Here is a 25,977-nt window from a genome sequence, read left to right on the forward strand (position 1 = left end):
CTGGGCTAATTAAAATGCCATTACAGTACATGTGGTGCTACAATACAGTCTAGGGAGACTTCCAAAAATAGATTCTTGAGTGCAGACAAATTAGAGAGGAAATATGCACTGAGCATTTTCTCGTAGGTTTAAAGAGAAATAATCCATTTGCTGCCTTAATTGCTTTCTTGTAAATGTTGAAGACTGCTTTTTTTTTCCTCTGTAAATTTCGAATGAGTAGACAAATAAATAATGTATCCATGATAATTACGGTTCTCATTACTAATATTTTAACTTGCTGTTACACGCCATAGCTGTTAGTATGCCAGTCAGGATGTTTTAGTGGACTGTGCTTAACGGTCAGGGACAGAGACTTTTATTCCTCAGTGACCCTATTTTAGCCATTTTGTATCCCAAGGCTACAAGGTTACGCGTGGTCTGGTTTTAGGAATACAGCAATACAGTTGGCCAGAACCACCCACTCGCCCACCCCAAATCCTTCCAAGAAGTAATGCAGATAAACACATTGTTCAGCAAAACAACCCCCCCCACAGCTCGTGTGTAAAATGCAAAACACTTTTTATAATGTGTCTGTGGTACGTGTAAACTGATGGCGGGGGAAAGAACTAGATGTTCTTGGGCCTGGAAGAGGTCTATGGAATTGCCCTGGGCTCACACGTGTGAGGGAGACAGTAAGAGCGAGGGGCTCTGGCCTTTCTCATCATGTCCCTCTCTGTCAGTGGCGCTGGTGACAAGGGATGGGGCTGACACTGGTTTTTGAACCACTAAAGCAGCCTCAATCACAGAGAAGGTCTGGGGCAAGGGAAAGGTATGGAGAAGAACAGCTCGTGGCTGTGATAGCAAGTACCATGCAGAGGATCAGCTCTGTGGAGCTGGCAGACGATGCTGATGAGGCAGACAGGCAGTGTGGGGTTGTTCTAGGACTCTGCTTTAGGACTGAAATGAGTCCAGTACCTCAGACACGAGTCCCCATTAGTGGCTGGAGTGTGTTAGGTGAACTGGAGGACATCTTGGGTTGAGTTTGAGGTGTATTTCCCCCCCCCAAAAAATTCAGTCTGTGTGCTCAGGCTGCTCCATGATGCAACTAACAATATGGGATGTGGAAAAATAACGGGAAGCAGGGCAGCCAGGAGCTTGCTCCAAGAGCTTGATCCTGCCTACACCCCTCCGCGCATGGGCTTTGAACATAGCCCTGATCAACATGCACCAGCTCATCTCTTGAGTGAAGGTGACTGGGAAGCTTATCCTGTCTTAGAGCTTTTCTGTGGAACGCAGTATTCTTGCATTTAAGTGTCTTTTGGTTGTACCTGGAAGCAGCTGGGAAGGTGGTGTGATTGGAGAGCAGGGGATTGGCGCTCTCTTTTCTTTGTGAGACAAGTTCGTAATTGTTTTACTAGAAAGCAGTGAGGGGAACAAGGTAATTGTTTGCTTGATGCCAATGACAAATTCAGGAGTCATTGATCCAGAAACATTCCCTTTCGTTCTGTCCTTAGGAAAAGCTTGATTTTTAAATGTGGATGCACACTCTTGGAAGGATGTGGTTGAATTAGTCTCATAGATACCAACTGACGGCTGCTTATCCTGGGCTTACTGTCGGCAGCCTTGTTTTGCCTGAGGCTTTTTATCGATTGGGTACTGAGGAATTAGAGCTTCTTTCTATTTGGGCTTGGAAGGGGCACGCGGCAAGCTTTTGAGCTGTATCCTTCTGGGGAAAAAATAGCCAAAATAATCTGGTAACTGCCTTGCGAGTGGTTTGATACAGTCAAATTCATCACCAGTCACTTGGACTGTTGCAGGTGTCTCACTGGGGTGTCTTATTGCTCAACAGTTTTCCTCTGCGCTCCTTTTTCTTATCTAGGAACTGGAAATATGTAAAGGCAAGGCTGTAGTTCCTACTGTATGACTGAGAACGGTAGAGTCCGTCAGAGGTTTTGAATTTGTGTGCTGAGCCCACCCCAAAACCAGCTTGGAAAGGAACCTGAAGCTGTGAATGGCAAGTGGCAGGAGCTGCCTTGTGTGGAGGACATGGACTGGCAGTTCAATGGCAGGGTCTTAGGGTTTTAGGACTTTGTCACCTATAGGAGCCATGATTCGTTGCCTTCTCCGAAATCTCTGATTATTGCTATGTAGTACCATGTTATCTGGAAAGTATATGACAAAAGAAGAACAGAAATGTATTTGGTTGAGAGGTCTCAAACTCCCTGTGTTAGCAGATAATTGCTCATCCTGAAAAAGTCTCAGGGCCACTTTGTTGTTTTCTCTCAACAGAGATCAGACTGATGTTGGAAAAACTATTGAGTTCTGCAGACCCTCTATCTCATTTCTCAAAAAAAAAAAAAAAAAATCTTAGAGGTTTCTCCGTGTTTGCCTGCAATTCATCTTCTGTTGTTGAATTTAAATGCAAGGGCATCACTTTGGCCAGGGAGGCTGTCACATCCCTGAGTAATGACCCCCCCTGGCCTTGGTTATGTGCCTGCTAATGCAGCCTGGAATGGACTTGTGTCTTCTGCATTGCTGCCAAATGGGGGATGCTCAATTTTGTGAAGTGCTTTGGCTTTTATTTGTTGTATCCTTGCTTTGCCAAGTATTTCTCATCTTGTAATTGTACATTTGACCATTATTACTATTATCAAAGTCATCATCACTTAAGGTGGTGCAGTTTTACTCATTTGTCATTGAACCTTGCATCCATCCGTTTTCCATCTTGTGCCCTAAAGGGGGATCTCTGTGCTATGAGGGCACACCTGAGTTTTAAATGCATCTTTACCGCTCTTACCAGTAAATGGTGAACTACTGCAACATGCTGCTTATAATGCATCCAGAAGCAGATGATGACTGAGTGGGCTTTTTAAACCAGTTGTGTACTTGGTTTAGGGTGATTCATGAAGATCTGATTTTTATTTTTTTTTTTTTAACTGATACGGCCTGTGTGGCTTCTCGATGTTTTTTTATAAAACTTGGGTAAAATCAAAAATTTTCCCCCACTTTGCCAGATATACTGGCAAAGAAATAAATCTGTTGCCTGCCTTCAACTTCTCCTTGATCCATCTGTCTTGCTTTTCCTGTTACCTGATTTTTGGTCTGCCTTTGGAAATTGTCCTTTCTTTTGGGAAATCAAATCCTAGTCAATAATGCCTATTTTCTGTACCTCTTTCTCCTGCCTTTCTCCCCTGCGTATCTTCTATGGGTCTGTAGGACTTCTGGTCCTCTACTCTGGGTGTCTTTTAAAGATAATTGTTGGTTGTTCATCACTGAACTCAAGGAGTTCAAGTAGGCCAGGGTGATTTGCATCAGGTTGAAAGATCTGAATACATGGAAAACTATTTAAATATCCTCTTCGTTCCCAGTTCTGCCCTGCAGTTTTCAAAATCATTAGAATTAATTATTGTAAGGTTGCTTACAGTTTTCTGCAAGAGCTCGCTGTATACGTCAACTTCCTGGTTTTGTTCATTGTTTGTCTTTTTTTTTTTTTTAATTTTTAAGTAATAAAGCTGTACTTTCCCGTCCTTGTCTCCTTTGATTTTGTCTTGAATTATGTTGTTCATTTTGCGGCTTCATCTTTTCTGAGGGTTTTTAGCTGTGCGTGTTTCTGTCTTATTCTGGAGCATACTGTAGCCATCTTGTCTTGGTTTTCCTACTTTCAACGTGTTTAAATCCTGCAGACCCAGCTACTTCCAAACTCATCCTGGCTGTATTTTTAAAGTAACATAAACAACTTTTTGGAACAGACTAGGACAAAAACAAAGTGTTCAAATTCCCATCAATGAATAATGGCTTCGTCTTATCAATTAATGAGTAAAATACCCATCTGGAAATTAAGCTACACTTAATGTTCTCTAACTGGAGCCATAAATCAGACAGGCTGGTGTCTGCCTTCTCCCAGGCTGGATGGATGGTGCAGTTTGTCTTTCCTTTGGGAGCATTTTGGACTGCAGGCAATGTTTCTGGTCAGCCCTGGGATTAATCTGCCCAGTTCAGCCTCCCTAATACAGCTGGGAAAACTCACCCTTGCTGCTTTCTGACATTTTTGGTGAAATGGTTAGATTGATTCACACAGAACTAATTCAAGAGGACATTTTGCTGAGAGTTATTTTTAGTAGCTTAGGAAGAACTTGGCTAGTAGAGAGCTCAAATACTTTGTAGTTAATCTGGTTTGTCTCAAACCAGGGTTTGTGGCTTGTGAAAGAGTCAGATTGTGATTGCATGGTTTGACCTCTCTGCACTTTCCACCGTGGTAAGACAAGCTGCTTCCCATCCTTGTCCGCTTTTTGGACACCCCTGTGATCCTTTCTGGGCAATAAAAGGGGTAAAACTGTAGACCTACATGTGGCACAGATAACTTTAGCATCCTCTGCAGGTTGGTGTTTTTTTTTTTTTTTTTTTTAATTTTATAGTTGCCAAGGCTTTCTCTGTAGATACATGGTGAGGCGTGGAGGGGATTGGAGATGAATGCTTTGTAAAGGTAGGAGGTAAAACTTTTTTGTAATGCAAACTGATTGTATTCATTTTGGCATTTGCAGACCCAGACCACTCTTAGCGCTTTTGAAACATTGGCATAAACCATCGTGCTTTTTCCTTGTCGCGCAAAGAGCAATTCTACAGCAATTGATTTGAGAGAGGCTCCAGTAACGGTGGTAAGAAAACCCAAAGCAGCAGTAGCAGAAAACACGCTTTTCGTGAGACTTAGATCCCCTCAGGTGACCAGCTTGTCTTCAGTGTGATGGTGCAACAGGATCTGTGAAGCAACATAGTTGAATATGGGAAACACAGGGATATTTTTCCTCTTTTAAAGTTGTACAGAGTACATCATCACAGCTGAGGACTCCAAACCCCTCCATATTTCAGTGGTCAGTTCTCATGGGTTCTTTCCCAGATAATTGTTTAAAAGTTTGACATCGATTTAGCTCATCTGTTTGAGAGAGAAGGAAGCAATCAAAGCAAGTGCTCTTGTGGGCAGCAAACGAGGAATCCTGGTAGATTTGGTATATGGATTTTAGTACTTGATCAAAATTTCATGTAGCGCAGTTATGATTTTAAAGCCTTCCTTCAGACCAGTGTAAGGGACTCTTCTCCTTTTGGAAGGTGTAAGGTTTTTGTTTGCTTTGGTTTGTTGGGCTTTTTGGTCCGTATTTTGTTGGCAGTAGATGTGATACTTCATTGAATGTAATGGTATTTTAATTTTCCTAACAAACTGATCAGCTGCTCTCTTAAAGGATTTCTTTGCATTTTGTAGCATCTTTAGCTTGTTGTACAAAGCTGAGGAGACAAGAGGAAAAGCTTAACTGCTTTGAGAGGCCAAGTTTGTCTTCTGGACAGTTTTTTTCTTTTTTGCTTTGTTTTTGGGCTGAAATGCCGATGTGCAGCAAAGTTTTGAGTCCAAGATGCTCAAGTTTTTTTGTTGAGTGAAGCTCATTGATGGTATGAACCATCACAGCTTTGAGTAACGCAGATACTGTGCAACCACCGCAATCCAGAGCAAAAGAGTATTTCGCACCCAAAGTAGCCGACCTGATGTAGGACTGTGAATTTTGGGGAATCTCCTGCAGTATCCTGACAGCAAGCGGTGTCTGAAACCAGAGAGACTCTGCCTGTGTTTATGGAGGTGGCTGGAGTGAGAGTTATTGGCTTTTGCCTGTGGTTGTTGGGATGCTGCTGGGAGAAGGACAACATTTGGGTTGCAGCTTGGAATGTCTGGTTACAGAGCATAGGCTTCTCTTAAATACATGCAGTTTCTGGAGTGAGGCATAGCAGCTGTATAAAATGAGCTTGAAATATCTCTCAGGTCCTGACTATTTCACTGCTGCTCATATTTTGTAGTAACAGAAGGTGTGTGTATGGGGAGCAATAGAGTGTGTGTTTGCAGCTACTTCAATTAAAAAAAAAAAAACAAAAACAACAAAAAACCCACAAAAAAACTCAACCCCCAAACTCCTCTAGATTCTTGAAAGCAAGTAAATGGAAATGTCTCCGGTATTGCTTTGCTTCTCAGCGTCTTATGAACTGTCAAGATAGATGCTGGGGATGCTAGTTCCCATTGCGGGGGTGCCCTAGCGCTGTGGGGACAACTGCATCCTCCGCGCAGCAACCTGCATGCTTGGGCTTCCACCCTCCCCGTCGGGAGACGGAGGGGCGTTTGCAGAGGGAGCGAATGCAGTGGCCCAAGGCACGTCCTAGGTCACCCGATCGGGCTGAACTGTCCCCGCTGTCTGCGCAGGCTCCTGCAGCCAGAGAGGATGCTCCTTGTGGTACCCGACTGCGAGTTGCACGAGAGAGAAGGGGATGGAGAGCTGGGAAAGAAGGTGGTGGGTTACCAGGAGCAGGTAGGGTGAAACGATTGCAGTCTGGACATACCAACCCAAAGGGTTATACCAAAAAATTTAGTAACCAACTTGTGTGGATGGCATGTTTGCTGGGTTATGGTTGCTGGGTGCAGGCATTTAGCATGCTCGGGATGTGAGATCGCTTACCCCTCGGGGGGAGGCAAGCCATGTGGCAGCTTGTTTACATCTTATTATAACCTATTTTATCCATGTATGACTAGTAGCTTAGGAGAAGAGGTGCCTTATACAAATATCTCCTGATAAAGTGCCGAATGTCCCCCCTTCCATTTTTTGTTTTGGTTTTTTTTTTTTTTCCAAATAGAGATTTATTTTTTTAATCACTCAATATAGTAAATACAGAACCTCAGTCTTGCATAGTTTGTTTTCACTTCCAGTGTTTAAGGCATCAGTGCTTTAAAAGATATTTCTGTTACTCATTTTGAAATGAAGGTTGAAGACTGTTGGTTTGTTGTTTGGTGGTTGGCTTTTGGTTGTTTTTTTTTTTAAATTAATTGAAAATGCAGATACTTTCTTTAAAAAAAAAACAAAATGTCTTTAAAAAAAATCCCTATTAACCAACACTTTTGTCAGTGATCTGTGATGCACTGGTGTGGCTGAAAATTCACAACAGTGGGGGGGAAGTCCATGGGCAAGAAAAGAAAAAGTCTTTCATCTTTTGGTGGGCATGGAAGCAGATTGCCTGCTTTGTGCAGGCGCCTGTCTGTGCTGTCTGGCCAGCCAGGTGAGCCTGCCCGAATAGCTGGTGGACTAGGAACAGGTGGGCTAGGAATAGGTGGGCTCTTGTCAGTTGATCTCTGCTGGCAGCTTTGTACTGCTGGGGGTACGGGTTTAATTTGTCCCTTGTTCAAAACTGCTGAGTTTAGCGTGAGAAAGGGCACCTCGGCTCCAACGGCCTCACTGCAGATGGGTGTTTTTGTCAAAATTGCCATGGATTTGTCTCGCAGAGCACCTGAGCTGCTGGTATAGGGCTCTGTTCTGGAGATGGGTCCTTATCTTCTGAAGACATGTCTCCATCTGAAATAGCTCAGCGGAGAAGCTTGAAAATACCCAGCTCTACGGGAAGACACGGGGGCTCCGCAGGCTGTTCTGGGCTCTCCCTCCTCTCCCCGCTCCCTTTTCCCAGCAGCTCTCTCGGGCCGAGCTCTGGAGCAGGTACTCGAGCTGTGCCGGCTGCCGCTGGGGCGGCTGCTGCTCCATCGCCAGGAGAGCCCAGCAGAGTGGTATTTCTTTCTTTTAAGCTGCTGACAGGCTGAAGAGATGAGTTTTGGGAGCCACTCGTGGTCCCTGGGCGATGCTGGCGTGTTCGGCACAGAAACATAGCGGGGGCTTCAGCAGCAAGTAGGGCTGCAGTTCACCAATGAATTAAAAAAATTACAAGCCAGGGCTGAGATAGCAAGTGCCCATCTTATAGGAAAAAAAAAAAAAAAAGTCTGTAAAACCCGACATTTTAGTGGTCAAGGAGGATCATATTTTTTTTTGCTGTCCATTTACAGTCTTTGATCTGCAGTGACCACTGGCTTGTGGATCTGGGGAGGCTGAGGCAGAATTTATTTAAATGAGTGATGTTTCGCTCTACATTTGTATCCAGTTGCCGCCTCATTTATTGCTGTTCGCTGCTGCTTGTGCAGGCGAAGCTCAGCTGGCCAAGTGTCACCCCACTGACACCACAGGTTGGCTGCTCCAGTACAGCAAGCCCAGCCACTCTTTTGGCTCTAGAAGTAACGAGACAAAAGCCAAAAAAATTATGATGTGAATAATCTATATTAACTTGTCTGAGGAGGAGAACTCAGCATGGTTATAGTTTAATTTATTGACAGTAGCGCCTGAGGCTGCACCGATCCTTGGGTATGGTCATTGGAGGCAAACCCACCCACGTGATGGAGAGGATCCAACTGCGCTTTCCCTCCAGAAACTTGGAACAGAAAAAATAGGAGAAGAAACCCAAGTGTGATTTTTTTTTTAATTTATTTTAATTTATTTTATTTTTTATTTTATTATTTTATTTTTATTTATTTAATTTTAATTTTATTTTAATTTTATTTTTTATTTTTAATATTTTTTATTTTATATTTTTATTTTATTTATTTTATTTTTATTTTTATTTTATTTTTATTTTACTTTTATTATTTATATTTTATTATTTTTATTTCATTTTTAAATTTAAATTTATTTGAATTTATTTTGTTTATTTTATTTATTATAAACAAATTATTAGTAATGTTTATTTTATTTAAATAAAAATAAAATTATTTTAATTTATTTTATTGATTTTATTTTTATTTATTATTTTTTATTTATTCTTTTTATTAATTTTATTTTTTATTTTAGTTTTATTTTGTATGGGATTTTTTTAATGTTTTCACATTTTAACATTTTTATGATACTCTCCATAGCTTTGACCGAGAGAGATGGGGTGGCTTCTTTGATGTCTCCAGACAGGGTTTGGCTTGATGGTATCTGTGCTGTAGCAGAAAGTGCAGAAAGGCGTTAGAGGACAAGTGAGACAGAACCAGCAAAGGTGGAGATATTTACAATGGAACAAATGGGTTTGAGATAAGTTTTCTGTATTCAAGTATTCATCATCTAAGTCCTGAAAACATAATTTAGCATTTTTTGCTTCAACTTTTACTGGGGGGGGCAGATGAGAAGGGAATGGGTGACTAGAAAATCTGGTCTGGCAGTTTCCAGCAGCGGGTATCGTGTTCTTCTGTTTTAACTCTACCTGAATACAAGATACAATCTTTGAAATATTTTAAATAGAGAACTGCTTCAGCAAGATGGATTTCTGCATATCATTTACAAAGTATGTTTTTAATGCCTTTCTGAAATCCAAACTTATGCAAAATGGGGCTTGTTATGCATGTCTATGCATTTTAATCTCCTGCAGTGATTTGTCAGTTTTCCTTAACATCTCCCTGGTATATTACAGCCATTCTTCAACTTCACTTCGCAGGGCTGCATTTCTCTCTTAACTCACTCAGTTCTCCGAGCAAGGAATGAATTGCAATTTACTTATTGTGTGGTAAGGTTTATAAGCTGATGTGCCGTTTTCCTTGGATTCGGGGTCTGTACCAGTTGGGAATTTAAAGACGAGGAAAACCTGAGTGCAATTCGGGAAACAGTATCTTTTGTTTAATGCTTTAGTGTATGCAGTTGTTACGCAGCTGTCCTGTTATGTTCTTGTTTGTATTGATTTGTGCTACTTGTGTTTCTGTTTTACATTGTTAATTGGTTAGTGATTTGTTGGTTTTGTTTTATTTTTTTGTTTTTTTTTTTTTTTTCCCTGCTTGGAATATCTAAAAATAGCTCAGCTAACCGGAGTTGATGTGATTATTTTATTTTTATTTTTTTCCCCCCCCAGATGGGCTTTCTGGCAGAGACCAGCCAGTAGAGCTGTTGAATCCACCTAGAGTGAACCACATGCCTAGCTCTGGTAAGAAGAAACTTTCATTAAATGTTGTTCCTATTCTGGGAATGCAGTTAAATATTCTGCAGCTCTATCTTGCAAGTGGGAGAGCGGAATGCAAATGCAAAATGCTGGAACAAAGTGTGTTAGAACTGGCACACAGCTACTTTCCCAGGCTGGGCGAGTGGGATTTGGGAATGGAGGGAGGATGGAGCGCAGCAGCCTTGGGGAGTCCTAAAGAGCTCAGCCCTCACCCTTGGCAGGGATGGAAGGAGAGCCCAACCTGGTTGGAGCTGCTGGGTTTTCCTTAGAAAGGAGAGGACAGCAGGACAAAGCAGCACCTTGTGAGTCTCTGCACAGCCTAAAAGGAGCACTGCAAAGCGAAGTAGGTTTTTGAGTTGCTGCTCCCTTTAAGGAGAAGTCTCCTTGGTTTGAAATGAGGAACCAAACATAGGCTGATCAAAGCGTGTCACTCTGGGCTATTTGCTTTTCTTCTCTCTTCTAATGATCCTGCTACAGTGTCTCCTGGGGCTCGTCCTTCTGGTATGAAGCAACACAGCAGCCAGAGTGTTCATCTGGGGCTGGCTGCTCCTTGTGGAGCTGAGAGAGACCTTGTGGCTCACAATTGCAGTACTTCAAGTGGTGGAAACCAAAGTTTTGGTCACAATACATGAAATGCTATGGAAAGCAATCTGTCTTTTGTCTTTCCCCCTGCTCTCTTCCAAAAGTGTTTTATTTCCAGGTGTGAACAGATATAGATATTTATAGTAGGTATGATTTTGGTATATGAAGCATTATCAACTTTCCAGGTAGGAGCTTGAGTTTTCCAAAAACCCAACTTTCCCTTCTCTGCTGCCTTCCAAAATGCCTTTAGGTCCTTTTATATTAAGGAAGAGATCTCGAAGAAGATCTAAGCGCTTCTGGTAATGCAAGTTGGAAAAATGTAAATGAAGCTTATTCAAAACAACTTCAGTATATTGGGGGGGAGGGAATGGGGGGAATGGGCTGTGACCTAACCTAGATTTTTGTGGACTTAAATGCGTATCTGGGGGAGGAAACTTTTAAAGAGGTAGAGCTATTATGTTGGGGGGAAAAAGGAAGAGATCCTTGTACGAGTGTTTGGCTTCGGATTCTGAGAAATGTCTCTTTCCTCCATGTGCTCCAAAACTTGCCTATCAGGTAAGGGAGGTTATAAGAGAGATTCTTATTTTAAGAGTACCGTGGTAACACAGCTCAGCTGAAAGATTTTACTCCCTTTTTCATATTCATGGAGTAGATTGAATTTTGTGGCTCTGCACAAAAATCTTCTTTTCTGTCAGTAGATCAAGGGCCAGTATTGTTGATGTGATGGGTTTGTCTTTTACTTTTCTTTCTTTCTTTTTTGGAAACTGATTTTGTTGTTGCTTGTTACGTTTAATGGTTCCTTTGAGATATTTCAGGACAAAGGCTGGTGCTGGTTAACAACTTGGGTAACCTGACGGTAGAGTTCAGTGTGCTCTAATTTTCCCCAGATGAAAGGAGCCTTTTTTGAGGTGTTACAGACTCATACAGGATTTATGGAATTCTTACTTTTTGGACTCCGTTTTGAGTGTTTTTAATAGCTCAGCTGTATGTCTATGGAAAAAATAAACAGCTATCTGCCACTGAGGAGCTGTGTTTGTGTCGTGTGTGCTGGATGTGAGGTAGGCAGCAATGTCTCTTTGGCAAATGACTTCTGCCAGCCTTTGAGCTGTGGGAATTCCTGTCTCGTGCTGGAAAGCTCAGGCTGGTTGTGCGTGTAGTGGGCGAAGGGTAGGACCGACTGGGAATGCAAATGGGACCTTATGCAAGAGGCAGTGTTGGCTCTGGGCAGTGGGCACCCGGGTACTTTTCACTCAAGACCCTGCGCTTACTCGGTTTCTGCTAAATTTTGGAGAAATCTTTTCAGCCCTGCAGTGCATGCGTACATGGGCTGGAAATGTCTATCTTATATTTTGATTTGCAGAACGGTGATTAAAACCTGGAAGCACAGTGTTTGGCAAAAAAAAAAAATAAATGTTTCGGCATGTTTGTAAATGCAAGCAAGTATCATCGATGATCGTGGAAGTGGCTCATCAGCTGGCTTTCAAGTGTGGTGCCTGCCTATACCTGTGTATCCTGATGGGTTTTTTAAATTACTCTTGAAAGTTGTGGTCAAGTTGAGGAACTTACCCACTTGAAAAAACCATTGTCCTGTCTGGTTTTTATCATTGTTAGGAGTTTGCCACAGAGCCTTCTGTAAGAAGAAGGGAGAAGTAATACCAAGTATTGCTCTGGAAAAACAAGTTATGTGTGGATTTGCGGGGTGTTGTTCCAAGTCTCAGGCACGGCTGAAAAGATGGTGTTGAAAACCAGCTTAAGGAAAAAAAAAAGGCTTAATCCTGTCCTGGGATGTTCTGTTTAAGACCTTATCCTGTCCTGGTTATGGTAAAGCGACTGATTTGTAGCCCTCATGATGAATAAACTTCAGCAGATGATGAGCCTTTATACTCAGAACTACATTTAAGTTAAGATAAAATCATTGCGGTGTACCTGTAGGAAACCAAAATGCTTTCTCTCCGTCATGAACCAAGTGAAGGAGAAGTTCGATCCTCGTTCTTCTCTGACGTAAAAAGGTGAGAAAGGGATGTTCAGTACCCAGGTCCTAAACATGCTGTGAAACATCTCAAGTACAAAATAGAAATGTTTAGAGAATTTTTATGAAAACGTTTTACGAGTAAATGGAGTTGAGTAGAATGGAGTTTGGTCATTAGCAAAGTGTGTTTTTTAGGAAAATAATTTCTCTCTCTTCCCCACAACCCACATCTTGTACAGGAATATAATAATCTATTTGATAATACTTTTTTTCTACTTTTTCTGGCTTTAGAATATTACTGCATCTTTGGCCTGGGGGAGGAAAGGGCATAAATTGTTGAGTTTGTTGTGCAATGTTGCTTTTTCCTTAACTTTTACTTGCTGAATTCAGAGATCTTCAGAGCAAGGACTACACAGATTATTTTTAGTTAATATTGTATGGAAAATATCATGATTAAGAAGCCATGCTTAACAGGAGACAATGCTTCCCAGATACCCGAGCACAGTGGCGGCCACTGCCTGGTTTTATTGGGTGGCAGCAGATTGCTTGCAGAAGGGCGAAGGAATTGTCCTGCAAGTTAGTGTACTGGTTTTAAGTATTTTTTTTGTGTTTTGCAGTATTTTTCTTCTTTTTAGCAGTGAACTTAGTTGCAGTCTGCATAGGGGGACTGGTTCATGTGTAAGCAGGAAGGGACAGAACTCTCTTGTCCTCTTACGTTTTCTTCCTGCGGTTTTAAACTGCGAGACGCTTTGCCTTTTCCATAGTGCAAAGCTGGGGGGGCAGTCTTAAAGACCTCGCTTGTGTAAATACCCAGATATTTTGTAGATAATCCTCTTAAAAAGCATCACTTGTGTACTGTTGATACCATCCTTGAGATTTATCAAGTAAATCTTCATTAAACATACTTTGTAGAAAGAGTTTTCTTTCTTTATAAGGCTGGGTTTATGGCAGTTCACATAACAACCTCCCATTAGTCTTCTCAGTTTTTCTTGTTACTATAAAGTTTAGAATTACTCATTTTCGTACAAAACAATCTTTAGCAATTTCTTTAGTATTAGAAATGTGAAAACAGCTTGCTATCTGTGATATATAAGTAAAATTAGAACTAAATAAGATGGAAACTAGTCCTTTTTAAACTTAAAAGCTTTACTAAGTAATAAAACTGCAAATTGAGATGAAGTGTCTCAGCTGACCAGCCGTGTTTCCCCAATATCCTGGTCATGGCTTAACGTGAAGCTCTGGGGACAGTACAATTACTGAATTAGGAAAGAAATTCCCCTTCTCAGAGCATTTCCATTGGCTTTTCAGGGATGCATTCCCAAGTTGTGGTAAAAGTAATAATCATATCACTTATTGCAGTGGTTGAGTGCAGCTGACAGATAGTTTGCGTTGGGACACATTTTTTCATGGAGAGGTTAAGGAAAACGCGCTGGGCTTGTTGCCCCTTAGGTGAAGACCTCTCTCTGGTTGCTGTTGTGGATCAGATGGAGAACGGCTGCATCCCTTCTTGAGGTTGGTCTCCAGTGGTGATCTGCAAACCACGGATGGTCTGTGAGGCCGTAGTGCACGCTAGAGAAGTGAGCAGTGGTGGTTTTCTGAGGAGGTTTTGAGCGTTGATGGTAGTCTTCTGCAAAATGTTAGGAATTAGTGGGTTACACAAAGCATTCAGGTGGCTCTTGCTGAGCAGCTCCTATAAGAGCAACAGGGGTTGGACTAACAAGATGATGCCCTAATGGTGGTGACGAGCGGACTGCATCTTCCACATTAGGCTCTTCCACACGTGGCTGTGTCCCTGCTCTCCATCCAAGCCACTGGCAACGCTGACTCTTCCAGCATGGTGCTGGGGCTCTTCTGGACCTGACACTGGCAAGAGCAGGGACAGCCAGAGGATTACGCATAAGATTTTGGTTCCTTGCTTTTTCTTCTTCCTTGATCTAATTACCCAGTCTCACTTCCACATTCATTTGGAAAAAAAAAAAAAGCTGATGAATGTATGAATAAATGGTTTGCAAGAACCTCTGGACTAATATTGTTACATGATTTTACAGGCTTTTGAAATCAGAGATTAATCCCTGTCTCTCAGAGGAAGGAGTGGTAGTCCAGTTGGTCTAACAGAGCCGAATACCTCGCCTTTGTTAATTTATCCCTTCAAAGGAAGGGGAATGCCCTCTCACTGCACCAGATTTTCAGATACTTGCTTGCATTCTATAGTGTGTCTGCTTCAAAAGCTCCTTCAGAAAGGTACGGAATCAGTGTGGTGCAGCGGGGCTTTGAAGCAGGTTCAAATTGCTGGCTGGTCAGCCAGGATTTGGGGCTCCCAACAGGCTCGTGCCTCCACAGACAAGAGCTTGTTCACACCGGGGTGGGTTAGTACAGGGATGGCAGATGCTTTTATCATGCCCCAGAAGTGTAGCTCACATATGGAAAGGCTAGGCCTTTAATGTTAGAAATATCCTGATCTATTCTCTGTGGAGTCCGGGGGCTGGGCGTGGAGGGGAACCCACCCAAAAAAACATATTATCATTAAAAGTGAGTTCTCAAGAAGTCATTTTAATGTCACAACCGTACACTAAGCAGATTAAATTGTTGTTTGCTTACTGTCCTGTTGTTAGCTTATTTAAAAGCTGCAGCGATTTTGGCAAGCTTAGTTTATTAATGTTGCCACCGTTTAGGTGCTCTGGCATAGGATAGCAGAGAAACCGCAGGTCAGTGTAGCTTAGAGCCTTGATAGTTAAAATCAAGTTAACCTTATATTTACTGCAACAGGTATTATTTCCAGCCCTAAGATAGATGTACAAAATGTAGCCTGTGACAATAAAATGGCAATAAAAGAAGTGTTTTACTAGCTGGAGGTACTACTAAAATTCCCCTTTGTGACCTGTTGCTCAGCAAGGAAAGCCCTGTGTGAGGCTTCAGCCAGCTCCCACATTTCCACAGCTGATTCTCCTGTATTGTTGTGCTTTTATAAAAAGCCCTTTGGAGCATGCCCAGAAGAACGTGGTCAGCAAATTGGGGGTTCTTTGTGCAGGACAGGGGAGGGAACTGCCACATCTAGAGAATCTGGGCAGCTCCCTGCAGAGTACCAGGGAAGTTCAAGCTTCAGCATCTCTTTGCTGGACTAATACTGCACCCAAACTCGTGTTTTTTCAGTCATAATAGTAGGACAATTTAAGGACTCTCTAACTCTCCATCGTCACATGCCCATTGCGGTGGTGTGTGGATGTGTAGGGATGTTTGCGAGAGGGATGAGCTCTTTGGCCAGCCTGGTGAGGCATCATCTCTTGCTTGAACTCCATCATCCTTGTGCTACAAGGTGTTAAACCTGTGTCCAGTTCTGGGCTCCCTGGTTCAAGAAGGACAGGGAACTGCTGGAGAGGGGACAGCAAAGGGCTACCAAGATGACTAGGGGACTGAACACCTCTCTTATGAAGAAAGGCTGAGGGATTTGGGTCTTTTCAGTCTGGAAAAAAGAAGACTGAGGGGGGATCTTATCAATGCTTATAAATACTTAAAGGGTGGGTGTCAGGAGGATGGGGCCAGGCTCTTTTCAGTGGTGCCCAGAGACGGGACAAGGGGTAACAGGCACAAACTTGAACATAGGAAGTCCCATCTCAACATGAGGAGGAACTTCTTTCCTTTGAGGGTGGCAGAGCCCTGGCACAGGCTGCCCAGAGAGGTGGTGGAGTCTCTGTCTCTGGAGACATTCCAAACCCGCCTGAACACGTTCCTGCATCACCTGCTCTGGGTGACCCTGCTCTGGCAGGGGGTTGGACTAGATGATCTCCAGAGGTCCCTTCCAACCCCTGCCATTCTGTGATTCTGTGAAACGACTTCTCTTGCCGAGCTGGGTTTGCTGGAGCAGGGACCACTTTGATGTCTGCCCGGAACATGATCCGTGGATGTCCTGATCATGTGGGGTGGGAAGAGCAGGAGCCCACAGCTCCTAAACTCTGTTTTGTTGTGTTTCGTCTCAGAAAAAAATAGGTACCTGTCACCTCCTTTCTTACCCACAAGGAAACGGTTATTAAACGGAGGAGGTGGAATGAATTATTAACAACTTACTCCTCTTTTAAAAGCTGAAAGCAGCACTTAAATCTTAAGCGCTTGAATACAGAGCTGTGTTCTAAGATGAAAGGTAACTGGCAGGAAAGTTTGCTTTACTGCAAGACCCAACTTGATATTTTTCTTTATTCTTCCCTCACCTTGTTTAGTTTATTAATTCACACTGATCAACTAGAGACTTCACTGAATTTGCTTAGTCCCGACTGTTCACAAAGTGTTGTTTTCAAAATAATTCTTCTCCCCGATTCCCTACCAAAGGAAAGCTTGTTTTGTGCTTTTGCTTTTATATAAAAGCCGATGATACCTTTGAATGCACAACGGTATTTACATTAAACCTAGGGAAGAAGGAGGTAGCACAATATGAGCAGACGTTTAAAGGCTCCCTTGAATTGTTAATCAGTAATCTGTTCCCATTGCCTCTGGCTCTTCTAAAAATAACAGTACTGTGCGATGAATGAAAGCGATAAATATTTCATGGAAAGTTGATCACGGATTGAGGCATTTCTCGGTGAAAAAATACTGCGTGTCTCAGCTGCGATCTTTGGGTGACTGTGCCGGGTCTTGTTTGCTGTTTGTGTTTCCAACTCTGGGTGTTTTATCTGGATCTGTAACCCTACAGAGGGAATCGAGATGAAATCTTTGTTGATTTGTTTTTATTTTATTTTCTTCTTAATTCCCTCACCCTTTCAAGATGACACTTGTCCGATAGCTGGAGTGGTCTGACACACGCTGTACTCGGGTCCTCTTCTCCATTAGCTTCTCCTGACGCCTGCTAGATGGATGGGAGCGTTACCTGGAGGAGCTGCTGAGGACTGTTTTGTTAACAGCAGGTTTGCTTTGGTCCGCGTTCCCTTTTTATTGGTGTGCTCGGTACTACGGAGCTCCCCAGAGTGCTTTATGCCAAAATTTACTCGGGGTACTTTATCGCTAAAGGGGAAATAGATGCCGTAGGTCTGTGCTCAGCAGCCACCTGCGTTCCTAGGATTTTAGGAATTCCTCTTCTGACACGAGATGCGTTTCTCAAGGTCCCAGAGGCTCTTCCTCAGCGTATATTGATTTTCAGGGCTATATTTGGCTCTGCTTTGTCTTTGGGCTGTGGAGGGAATATCAGGTGAACAGCTTGTGCAATGATGCCTGAAACATTGTCGTAGCCTCCAGATGATGACCTCGAGAGTTGCCGTTGCATGACTAAATAGACCATTCCTCTCCCTTTTTGTCGCCTTTTTCCCCCCTGCTTCTTGCCCCCAAAAAACTTGCTCTAAACCCCAAAATGATTTAGGCTGAGATATCTTTCACCCCGTATACAAATAGAAACTGTAACCTAGCTACTTCAAGCTGAAAAGCCCTAGTAACACTGACGCACCAAGTTAGTGTGAGAGTGTTGCCAATGCGTAATGGTTTAACTTTGTTTTGGCTTCTTAAGTGTGTAGACCTTGAAAGACGGGATGTTGCCTCCAATGAATTGTGTCTTTTGAGAGATGGATTGCAACATGAGCACTTCAGCGTTACTGGCATGGTTTCCTTTTGTCTTCCTGTGCTTTCCTAAACCATGGACCTCCTCAAAGAGGACTATACAGGGATGTCCTCCTCCATCCTCGCCTAATTCCTCTTGCCACCAAGCAAATGGGAAATCAGCACTTTCTGTGCCTCAGGTGCACTAGTAAGTTCATTCACACTAAAGCCATCTTGTTTACGTTTCTGCTTGGTGCTGGCTTGGCATTTGCCCCTCGAATGGCTTGATTTGAGGTCTGCCTTAAGCTGGTGTCTCCTTTAACTTGAAACAAGTGCTTATGATTAAATATCTGCTCCTTTGGCTTAACTAATGTCTTGTGATTTAAACCACACAATCGTTACTACTTTTCCATCTGTTTTTCATTCAAGAAATTGTGTCATATTGGATGATTCATTCATATTTGATTAGAGATTTCATTATAAACTGGTCTTAAGTTTTTTATGATATAATAAAAGGCTTTGGAGTCATTGACTTGGAACTGTAATTGTAATATACAGAATAAACGTACTGCACATTTTAATAATACTTTGCTAGGTGATTTTTAAGCTGTTATAGTTCTTGCTAGTGAATTGTGTAAGGTGAATTTGTTTAAAAGTTTCTAATGAAATTCAATGACTGACCTTTTCCATTGGAGTGAGGAACTCTTCACGGGCTATTGTAGCGGTTCTCCAGGTTGCACCAAAGACCAAACCATGGGTGAAATTTAGGTCAAAACTTGCCTTCCTTGACCTGCTTTTAGTCCTTCTCCTAGACAGTCACACTGTAAGGATATTAATGAAGGACTTGAAGATCCAGAGTTGTCAGGGTATCACGTGCATTGGTTAAGTGACGTATGGAAGGCTTTTATTTTCACTAAGGAGAGTGATCTGCCACCGGTATGCGTGTTGTTTCTCAGATGAAATAAATGAATACTTTTTTTTTTCCAATTTTGTCTAAAAATTGATTAAGCTGTTACAGCAGTGTATTAAAAAAAAATAATTTGGGGGACTACCTTTATGCTTTATTTTTTGCTATTCCAAAACTGTCTTAAGCTCTTAAATATTATTATTTTGGTGCTTTAAATATTTTGGGAAATTGTTTTATTAGAAAAATATCAGACCAAGTTATTTCGTGCAGTGCTTTTCTTAACATTTGATGCCTGTATAATGTATGAGAAAAGGAAGTATATAATGTAAAACTAGTCAAAGTAAGCCCAGGTACTTGATTATGTGAAGGAGGCATGTCCATGTTCTGATTGAATGATTTCCATTAAGTTTTGCTGGGCAGACTGAATTCCTTCAGTCAGGGAAAGGAAAATCTGTCATGAATGAAATTAGCGGCTTTGGTTTGTTCATATGTTTTGGAGGGAGGACCGGGGAGGGATGGACAGACTCAAAAAAGTTGCTAGGTGGGTGTTTTTCAGTTCATTTTGCACTTGAAAAATAATTGCACCTCATCAGTATCGTTCTTGGTAAGCCAGATCCTGTCTTAAATGTTGCCAGAAGCTCTCATTGAAATCTTACACTGGAGGTTTAATTTAAATTGGCTGTTTTGACTGTATTAGGGTAACTAGACAAGCACCTTGTTCAGTGACAGTGCTTTCATGTGACTGGGGGAGCTGGGTTGTGGCTTCATGGCAAGTGTGTCACCACGATCCTGAGATGGTAGCTGCAGGAGAAGTCAACTGAACAGAGCAGGGAACTAATGACTGTGCAGATATTTGGTTGTGAAGGTAAATGAACATAAATGACTTATGCTGACCCCCCGACCATGACGTCTCCCAGCATAACTCCCACCTGGAGCTGCTCGTGCTCTGTCTGTCCCACTGCACGCTGTGCTGGTTCCCCACTGTGTGAGTCCACAGCCCTGATGTTCTCCTGCCATAAGTGTGGATGTACCTGTTCATGGTGGTCTTGGGGGCCCACAGCAGCAAGACTCCTGTTCTGTGGGCAGCATCTCTTCGGTCCCCAGAGCTTAGTCTTGGGCATCATCTATTAGAGGACTGGACGTCACTCATGCTTGGTGCTCTTCAGGGCAGTTGAGGCTTTTCAAGGGAACACATGAAAGCCAAGTACCTCAAGTCCTATCTGCTTGATCATCCTTTGCTCTCCGTATTGGTGATAAATATTTGTAGTACAGAGCTGCTTTTTTATTTTGGTGTGCAGTTGCAAAGAAAACATTCCTTAATCCTCATGGTCACAAATGATGTTGTTCTTCTGTTTTTGACCTTGCTAAGCCACGACACCTGAAAGTGAAGGCACTGGATTTTATTCCATTTTGTGTGCTCTTGTCATAGTTTTTTAAAGCACATAATTTTTGAAGTGATGTTTTTCTCGCAATCCTTAGGCATATGGAAAAGAATGACTGAATTGTAATAGAAACCCTCAGAAATTTAGATGCAAAATTATTAGCAGAGGTATCGTTATGGCCCTTTTTTAATTTGCAAGATGTCTTTTATTGGTAGGGAAGAGGCTGAGGGTAGAGCAGGACCCTTTCAAATGTCATGCTGATACTGTAGGGCTTGCAGGATGGGGGGGAGCGTGGAAGCAGGAGGGTGCTTTAGTCTTGCTCTGAGCAGAGATCTGCGTTTATGAGGAGACAGTACATTGTCATCACGTAACACGACTTTGTCTTGCCAGGTTGGTATCACAGTGAACAAATTATTGCTTCCGCTAACCTCGAAGTGGCAGACGGTTCAAAGTCATTTGCCCAGAGAGTGCTGGGACTCCAAAGCCAAAGATACAGCCGGTGGGGCTTTATTCCTCCCTTTCTGAAATCGTTCTCTGATGAGCAGTGAGGTCTTCTGTTAGTGAAAGGTAGTGATTTGACGTCTTAGGATCACCCATAGGTTTGTGAAGGTGTTTGTGGCGCACTGAGAGGGAAGAGCAAGCAAAACTAAATTTTCCTCTTCCAACAGTAAGCCAGGGAGGCTGGCGTGCTTGTCATTTAAATTGGAAATTTCTTAAGATGGTATTAGACCTGCCCCATCTGTCTCAGTCCAGGTTAGATGACGAGGGATTTCGCTTAATCGAGCAGTAAAGTTCTGCTGATAAAACCCAGCTCGGCGAGTGACAGTAATTCCTTTCATGTAATATGCTGTAACACTCAAACATGTTGCCCTCTCAAACGTGGCGTGCCTCGGTCCTGGCGTCCAGGAGCATGTTGATTTGATACCTCCAAATATTCAGCAAAGAGCATGATTGAACAAGTGGCAGACATCTAAAAGCATCAGTGAAATATCCCCTTCTCAATGGGGTTGTCTGTGCTTGTGTGCCTGCACTGAACCATGGCCCAAACTGGAAGCACTTCCTACCTCTCAATACACAACAATAAAAAAGCTACTTCAGGAATCCTGCTCTCAATCACACGAACTTGCTTAAAATATTTATTTGTACAGACTTCATTACTGTACTTTTGAGTGAAAGGTATCATTATAGATGCTGAACAGGACTGGCCACGCTGCGTAGTGGCAGCCACGGGGCATTCCCGAGCAGGGGGGCAGAAACACCCAGATCTGTCCCCGAAACTCAAACGCATCCTGGTGGTCAGGTTTCCACTCCGCTGGAAGTGTGTATATGAGGGCATTTAATCTCACAAATGATGTTTCAGATTTTAAAGCCAGCTAAGACGATCCAGAGAGAATGGCTCCTCTTCTGCCTTTCCTACCTTTGGTAGTCTATAGTGTAAAAAGCAGCTAGTTTTTCCTGGTGGCAAACATGTGCTGGCAAACCACAAGTGAAGAATACCCCCAAACCTGCATTTATATAGATAGAAAAGAATAAAATTTCTTTCACCTTATGTGTAAATCCCTGTTACAGGGATTTATCACGTCTTGAAGCAGTGCTAAACAAAATTTAGCTCCCTGCCCTCCATCCTTGGCTGTGTTTTCATGCTCAGGAGTTAAAAACCCATAGGAACTGCAGGATTATAAGATAATGCTGTGAAGAAGCCAGAAGGAGGGGAAGAGGATGGAGACAGGGCTGGGTCTGATGTATCTCGATCCAAACACAAACCAAGAGAAATCGAAGAATCATTGGTCTTGTATGAAGTGGACAATATATGGTAAAGATGACTTTTCACCTACTGGAGTGGCAGAGCCCCAAAACTGGTTCCAGGTGATATTACAGAAAAAAAAAAATGGGCTGGGTGCAATAAGTCTAAACTTTAATAGTGTGTGAATTAACATAACTAACCCTTCATGACAGGGCCTTTACGTGCAGTCCTTTGGAGCAGTCAGCATTGTATAAGAAAAATTATTGGATGCTTACTAAGTGCATCTTGCACTTTTGACCCATAAGTCGGGGGGAAAAAAGTACTTCAGCTTGAAGCTGCTCTGTTGTGATGGGGTAACGATGGTGAGCAATTTCCACCTGATCTGGAGAGTGGTTCCTAAGGATCTGGGCTAGAATGCTTTGTTTCTCTTTCGGTTCTTAAATGTAATTACATTTAAATTAAGAATTACCCACGCTCTCACTACTTGTGTATTTTCTCCTGAAGAGTGCCGTGGAGAGCAGCAGAGGACTTCCCCCATAGCTTGTGTACCTTAAAGCCTGGTGACCTCTTGGTCACTGTGGCTTGCTGGGACATCTGGTGGGGTGTACCTGTGTTGCCTTGTAGATTTTTAATTACATAAGGATGTACTCGTTATGGGCTCAGTAACAGCAACCGTGTATTTAGGTTGAATGGGAAGTTTTCACTTTTGCTGCTTGAACTTTTTTTGGTGTGGCATAAAGTGTGGGCTGTGACTGCTGGCAGTGTTGCTAATGGTTCTTTGGGTGGGGGAAAAAATTGCTGCAAAAAGATTTCAGTTCCCAAATTATCCCTTCCATATTTCTTCTAATGTGCTGTCTGTCCTCCAGGGCACTCGGTGCGAGAAAATCAGGTCCCTGTGACTGGTACTCATCTCCATAGTGGAGGATGGTGAGATCTTAGTAAATCTGCTGGAATTTGGGAAGAAGTTTCATTTTGGGCATGGCTGGAGGTAACCTGGCTGTCAGTGGCCACCTCTCCTAACTCTCCTTCTTGTGACCCAGCTGCTGCTGTTCTGCTCGCCATTTTCCTCCTCCTGGTCGGCTACTGAGTTTGTCAGACAAGAGCCCATGGGAGGGAGCTACGTCGGGTCCCTCTGAAATGGAAATGCAGTGGTCTTGTTTTAATCTTTGCTGTGAACACCCCTCAGGGAATATTGCTGCTTATAAGTTTTGCATTTACCAATCCAAATTGTGTGAGAACATCCTATTAAACAACTAATTGACAATGCTAATATGCAACGTATTTTAACAGATAAGTGTTTCGGTGGCAATCAAAGCCTCCTTCCAGTTCTGAGTTGTTTGACAGAGAACTTGTTTACTTAAAGTGAAGGGAAATTTGCAGAAAGTTAATAGCATCTTTAACCAATACTGAAGCAAGTATCTTGTCACATGAACAAAACACAGGTCTTCTGGTACAGGAGCACTGGTTTCTTTCCAAGGTAAACACGAGATATCTGGGGCCAGGGTACGTTTCTCGTGTGCTGCCAGCACACCATTGTTTCTGTTACTTTGACGGTAGTAGTAAAAACCTTATGTATTATTAGTGCCCTGTAAATCCTGTTAAACACACAGAAGTTTATCTCAAATGTTTTGGGAAAAACCCAGAAGGTACTTTGATTAAAGAGAAAAGTGTGGTTTGTGGCTGCTCTGATCCACCACTACGTGCTCCTCATAAGCTATTTCAGGTGGCTGAAGCTCCAGGTGTTCACTGGTGTTCAACAACCAAGTCGTTGACCCTCAGAGGTGATGCCCCCAGAATTTCTTGGGCTGAACAGCACACTTGGAACAGCTAAATGTTACTTGGCTGTTTACGTAGGTCTATCTTATCTAATGGTGCTAACAATAAATAAATCATAGAATCACAGAATGGTTTGGGCTGGAAGGGACCTTAAAGATCATCCAGTTCCAACCCCCTGCCATGGGCAGGGACACCTCCCACTAGACCAGGCTGCTCAAAGCCTCATCCAGCCTGGCCTTGAACCCCTCCAGGGATGGGGCATCCACAGCTTCTCTGGGCAACCTGTTCCAGGGTCTCACCACCCTCAGGGTAAAGAATTTCTTCCTAATATCTAATCTAAATCTCCCCTCTTTCAGTTTGAAACCGTTACCCCCCAAGGTCTGAAAATAATCCATTTTGGGACCTTGAGGACCGTGGTGACCGCATGCCAGCTCATAAGCCATCATCATAGCCTGGTCCAGGCCGCAGCACAATGGTGTTGGTGTGTGCTGTGGGTGGGCAAAGGGAACTTTTTCCTTTTCCAGTCCAGGGACAGTGGTCTCTTGCTTATATATGTTTTTATCTCAACCATATTGTCACAAAGTAATTAAAAAACTACAAATGGAAGATGGTGGTATTCGGTCTGGTTGGACATCAGACTTTTGGGAAGCTGTGTGACAGTCCTGTGTGAATGTATTGTTGAGCTGTTTTGTTTTTTTACGGATGTTACAAGCTAGACAACGCGATTAGAGTGAATAAGGGGGGGAAACCCCCAAAATAACTTGTTTTCCTGGTTTGTGCTTGAATGACCTGCTTCATACCTCCTCAACCAGGTAGTATCATGCTGGAGAGCATGATACCCACCCACCACTGGGTGGGTGTTTTCGATGTGGCACGGGACACACTCAGTTGTAGCGACTCACAGCTGCGCTGTGGGAGAAGCATAAGGATTTGCCAGTTTTGATCATTTTCTTTCCAATGATGTGTTTGGTTTTTTTAAGGGAGGGGAGGATGTATTTAAAATGAAAAATTAGTAGTGGAAAAAAAAAAAGTAATCTTTAAAATTGCAGAGAATGAAATTATCTAGAATTTCCTTTCTAGAATGACAGCATAGGAAAGAGTTTAACTTTTGTTTAGACTATTGCTTTACATTAGCCTTGATACATGATACGGCCGTGTCCAGACGCTGATAAGAGGTGGAAATAAAATAGCAGGAAAGACATTGGCTATGTTGACACAAGTATCAAGTATCCTGAATAATCAGCCAAGAAACTTCATCTAGTTTGATGTGAAGCCAAATATGTATGGTATCTGTAATTGGGTTTCTCTCACTCTGAGGCAGAGAGCAAGCCCACGGGGTCGTTTCACCTCGTTCAGTGTAATAGGGAACCACCACAAAAATTGCCAGTTTATCTTGATTTGGGAACACATGGATTAATACGCTCTGCTTGTAACTATTCCATCCTGAAGCTAGGTAGTGGGGACCCACCATTCAGTACAAAGAAGAAAATAAGGTGGTATTTGCTATCAAAATAAGAACAATAGACTCAAATACTAAACTGAAAGAAAACAGCCCACAAATTACCCTTTTGCATAGGACAGATATGTTCACCGTAATGATACAGAAAAAAACCCAGTGTATATATATATAGAGAGAGAGAGAGAGAGAGTTTTTTTCCAGAAAAATAAGGTTTCTATTTTGAGCAACAGAATTCAAGTTAGATTTTAGAAAGAGAATTCTGCTGCCAGACCATGTATTGGAGGTCTGTGGATGCTGTTCTGCCTTCCCAAAGCATCTTGGTAAATGTTGGCTTGGGAGACCCACGACTCATCCCAGCCTTTAATTACGGCATAGTGATTAGCACCTTCTATAGCGCATAGAATTTGCCAGGGTTGGATGCCTGGTGAAATCCTCTTTCTGTCTCTCTCTTTTTGACTCCTTGTGCTGTATCCTCTTCTTGTACCACCTTTGCACTTCTTTTTCTAGCAGCAGCGCTTAGAGCTGCTTGGGAAGGGGCAGAGCGGTACAGGGGTGTCTGCCTGACCTGCAAGGGCTGCTCCCACAGGTGGCAACTCAGCAGCGAAGCCGTGAAACGTTTGCCCGGACTGATGAGCAGTTGGGATATTGTGGGCTTCCTCAAGATCTGCCACCTCCTGCCTCTGCAGCCTTGATGCTCTCAAGGAGACGAGGGAGCAGCGAAGGGAGCCCGAACTGGGAGCCCAGTTTCCCTTTGGCTCATGTGCCAGAGTTGGCTGCAAAGCTGACATTGCCACCACCTCCACTCCTGTTGTGCGCCAGGAGAGGAGCTGTCTCAGCTGTATTGCTTGCTTTCCA

At 42.8% G+C, this 25,977-nt stretch overlaps 1 protein-coding gene across 17 annotated transcripts in view; it reads left to right on the forward strand.

Moving 5' to 3' along the window:
* HDAC4 (histone deacetylase 4) overlaps positions 1 to 25,977 on the forward strand; it is a 262,543-nt gene that overhangs the window by 88,465 nt on the left and 148,101 nt on the right. For all 17 annotated transcript variants that reach the window (XM_074595478.1, XM_074595482.1, XM_074595480.1 and 14 more), the window contains one exon: positions 9,703 to 9,774. In XM_074595478.1, the coding sequence (XP_074451579.1) occupies positions 9,703 to 9,774 (72 nt within the window). The remainder of the gene's footprint in view (positions 1 to 9,702; positions 9,775 to 25,977) is intronic.

Source organism: Larus michahellis, chromosome 7 (genome assembly GCF_964199755.1).
Source record: "Larus michahellis chromosome 7, bLarMic1.1, whole genome shotgun sequence".
NCBI classification, from domain to species: domain Eukaryota; kingdom Metazoa; phylum Chordata; class Aves; order Charadriiformes; family Laridae; genus Larus; species Larus michahellis.